Genomic DNA, 3,877 nt, shown 5'->3' with positions numbered 1-3,877 from the left:
TAAAAAGTGATTTGAGTACCCAAAATTACTTTGTAACTTTTCTACATACGAATGAAGGCTCACTGGGGGATAACCGCTAACCGCTAAGCGAACCCTTCGGTAACCGCAAAAAAGCGACCCCTTACGATCGGACTTCCGAAATTTCAAACAAAATGTGCGTTACTTTCAACACTTGAATATCAAAGTAAAACCCATGGGCAAAAGGTAAAAAGTGATTTGAGTACCCAAAATTACTAGTACTTTGTAACTTTTCTACATACGAATGAAGGCTCACCTGGGGGATAACCGCTAACCGCTAAGCGAACCCTTCGGTAACCGCAAAAAAGCGACCCCTTACGATCGGACTTCCGAAATTTCAAACAAAATGTGCGTTACTTTCAACACTTGAATATCAAAGTAAAACCCGTGGGCAATAGGTAAAAAGTGATTTGAGTACCCAAAATTACTTTGTAACTTTTCTACATACGAATGAAGGCTCACCTGGGGGATAACCGCTAACCGCTAAGCGAACCCTTCGGTAACCGCAAAAAAGCGACCCCTTACGATCGGACTTCCGAAATTTCAAACAAAATGTGCGTTACTTTCAACACTTGAATATCAAAGTAAAACCCGTGGGCAAAAGGTAAAAAGTGATTTGAGTACCCAAAATGTCAGTTTTAGCGGCGGAATGCCCGTGGATTTCATTACTACATACTGATGAAGTCCACAGCCAAATGTCAGTATTAGCGGCGGAATGCCCGTGGATTTCATCACTACATATCGATGAAGTCCACAGCTGTGGAGTTCATTAATCCACGGTCCTTGGATATACCTGTGAGGTTACAATCGCGACATTAAATCATCACCCTACACGCTGCCGTGGCAGGCTGGGTCTCAAGAAAGGATCTAGCAGTTGCGCCTAAACAGGGTCCGTATACTCAAGAATATCTCGAGAAGGAAGTATCCGAAGATTTTGCGGTTTGCACCTTTCTATTCCTTACTAAGTGAGCTTTCCAATGATACCAAGTCTGCCGAGCCGGAACTTCAAGCCTAAGCTACAATCGCGACATTAAGTCATCACCCTACCCGCTGCCGTGGCAGGCTAGGTCTCAAGAAAGGATCTAGCGGTTGCGCCTAAACAGGGTCCGTATACTCAAGAATATCTCGAGAAGGAAGTATCCGAAGATTTTGCGGTTTGCACCTTTCTATTCCTTACTAAGGGAGCTTTCCAATGATACCACGTGTGCCAGGCCGGAACTTCAAGCCTAAGCTACAATCGCGACATTAAGTCATCACCCTACCCGCTGCCGTGGCAGGCTGGGTCTCAAGAAAGGAGCTAGCGGTTGCGCCTAAACAGGGTCCGTATACTCAAGAATATCTCGAGAAGGAAGTATCCGAAGATTTTGCGGTTTGCACCTTTCTATTCCTTACTAAGGGAGCTTTCTAATGATACAACGTGTGCCAGGCCGGAACTTCAAGCCTAAGCTACAATCGCGACATTAAGTCATCACCCTACCCGCTGCCGTGGCAGGCTGGGTCTCAAGAAAGGAGCTAGCGGTTGCGCCTAAACAGGGTCCGTATACTCAAGAATATCTCGAGAAGGAAGTATCCGAAGATTTTGCGGTTTGCACCCTAAAGTTTCTATTCCTTACTAAGGGAGCTTTCCAATTATACCAAGTCTGCCAGGCCGGAACTTCAAGCCTAAGCTACAATCGCGACATAAACAACGTGTCAAATTCCAGGTCATTCGGTCCAGGAACGATGGAGAGGAATCACTTTAAAGGTCGCGACAGGAGAAATACATGTAATAAGTCTACAAACATCCAATACATTTCATGCAAGTCTGAGGTCTACGAACTCTTGCTTTTACTAGTGTTTGTGCATCTAAAAAAGGCACAGTTTTTTCCCGATATCTGCGAGTCTCCACCAGATTGACTACGGTGGGTATCATAAATAGCACGATCTAGACACGATCTAGGAGCCGATAGCTTGTCGCCGACAGCTTTATTCAGCGTCTAGATGGAACTGCAGATATCGCCGTCAAGATGTTGGCAAAATTTCTCCCAAAAGGTCCTCCGAGTTTTCACCCGATAGCTTAGCAGGGGTCCCCGACAACTTCCGCGCGCGTGTAGATGCGTCCCGACTTCGGGAGGGCTCATTAGCATATAACGGGGGTTCACTAGGCTATAGCAGCTGCATCATACAGTTCATGATACTAGTGTCACTACTACTGTACAGTGGTACTATGCTTCGCTCAGTATGTCAAGGACAAGTGATCAGTTGTCCGAACGGACGCAGCACTCCTTACATGATGCGAGATCGAGCGGCGGAGCGGCACCACCTCCGCCATTATGAGGGCAGCGAGGATGAAAGCAGGGTTGATCATATATAGTTTTATTGCACAACAATTGTACGGGGTACAAAGTATATGGCATCTACATAACTACAGTTCTATAACTTAACGCTTATCTAACTAATACACATATAGTTGGCCAGTGTCGTCATTCAAGATATTCTCATGTTTAAAAACACGCTTAGTGAGATACAGAGAGAACATAATCTGGAATGTTGATAGCCTGGTTACCAAATTAAACCCCAGCCCGATCTCAAGTATCGATATCTGAGGTTGGGGTATGGTATCCAGGCTAGAATATTGACCGTTCTCCCGCCATTTTGAAAATCGCGCGATGTGTTATGACTGCAATCCAAGCGCCAAGGGTGTCCCGCCCTCTACGGTCTAGATCCCTCCCAACATCTCCGCAGATGTCGGGAAAAACTATATCTAGAACAGAGATGGCCTGTGAGCCCGGCTGACCTGTTTCACAGTTGTCCCCTGTATATCCCTCCGCACAGTCACATGTATAACTGTTGACTCCGTCTGTACAGGTGCCGCCATTGTTGCACGGATTCGAAGCACACTCATCGATATCTAGGAAAGAAAAGACAACATAAGTTTTCTTAAGAAGAAATCGGTTGTAACAAACAATGACTGTACCCGTGAATCAATCAATACAACAATCAATCATTCAAACAACAGTACTTGTTAGCATTTCTTGTGTTCTCAATCTAAACGGTGTAACAACAATATGGCTTCTGAGCCTAGCTGACCTGTTTCACAGTTACATGTATCTCCTACATATCCCTCCGCACAATCACATGTATAACCGTTGACTCCGTCTGTACAGGTGCCGCCATTGTTGCAGGGATCAGAAGCACACTCATCGATATCTAGGAAAGAAAAGACAACATAAGGTTTCTTAAGAAGAAAAATAATGCTGTAACAAACAATGACTGTACCAATTAATCAATAGCACAACAGTACTTGTTAGCATTTCTTCTATTCTCGAACATCTACAGTGTTAGAAAAATGTGGCCTGTGAGACCAGCTGACCTTAAGAACAGACAACATGATGTTTGTTAAGAAAAAATCAATGTTGTAACGAACAATCAATCAATAGCACAACATTACTTGTTAGCATTTCTTCTATTCTCAAACATCTATAACGTGTTCAAAAATATTGTGTGTAAACCCATCTGACCTGTTTTACAGTCATCTCCTGCATATCCTGCCGCACAGTCACAGGTATAACCGTTGACTCCGTCTGTACAGGTGCCGCCATTGTTGCACGGATTAGAAGCACACTCATCGATATCTAGGAAAGAAATATGATATTTCTTAAGAAAAAAATCAATGTTGTAACAAACAATGACTGTACCAATCAATTAATAGCACAACGGTACTTGTAAATAGTATTCTCAAACATCTAACGTGTTAGAACAATATGGCCTGTGAGACCTCTTTCACAGTTATCTCCTGTATATCCTGCCGCACAAGCACAGGTATAACCTAATCTCCAAGCAGATTCCTCCGGTGGCATGAAACAGTAACATAAGCTGG

At 44.0% G+C, this 3,877-nt stretch overlaps 1 protein-coding gene across 1 annotated transcript in view; it reads right to left on the bottom strand.

Annotated features, from left to right (window-relative positions):
• LOC118416409 overlaps window positions 1-3,877 on the bottom strand; it is a 13,973-nt gene that overhangs the window by 9,550 nt on the left and 546 nt on the right. Inside the window, exons 2-4 of the mRNA XM_035821506.1 lie at window positions 3,519-3,632; window positions 3,088-3,207; window positions 2,795-2,908 (exon numbers count right to left, since the gene is read on the bottom strand). Of these exons, the coding sequence (XP_035677399.1) occupies window positions 2,795-2,908; window positions 3,088-3,207; window positions 3,519-3,632 (348 nt within the window). The remainder of the gene's footprint in view (window positions 1-2,794; window positions 2,909-3,087; window positions 3,208-3,518; window positions 3,633-3,877) is intronic.

Source organism: Branchiostoma floridae, chromosome 5 (genome assembly GCF_000003815.2).
Source record: "Branchiostoma floridae strain S238N-H82 chromosome 5, Bfl_VNyyK, whole genome shotgun sequence".
Lineage (NCBI taxonomy): Eukaryota > Metazoa > Chordata > Leptocardii > Amphioxiformes > Branchiostomatidae > Branchiostoma > Branchiostoma floridae.
This window is presented reverse-complemented; position numbering and strand designations above follow the sequence as displayed.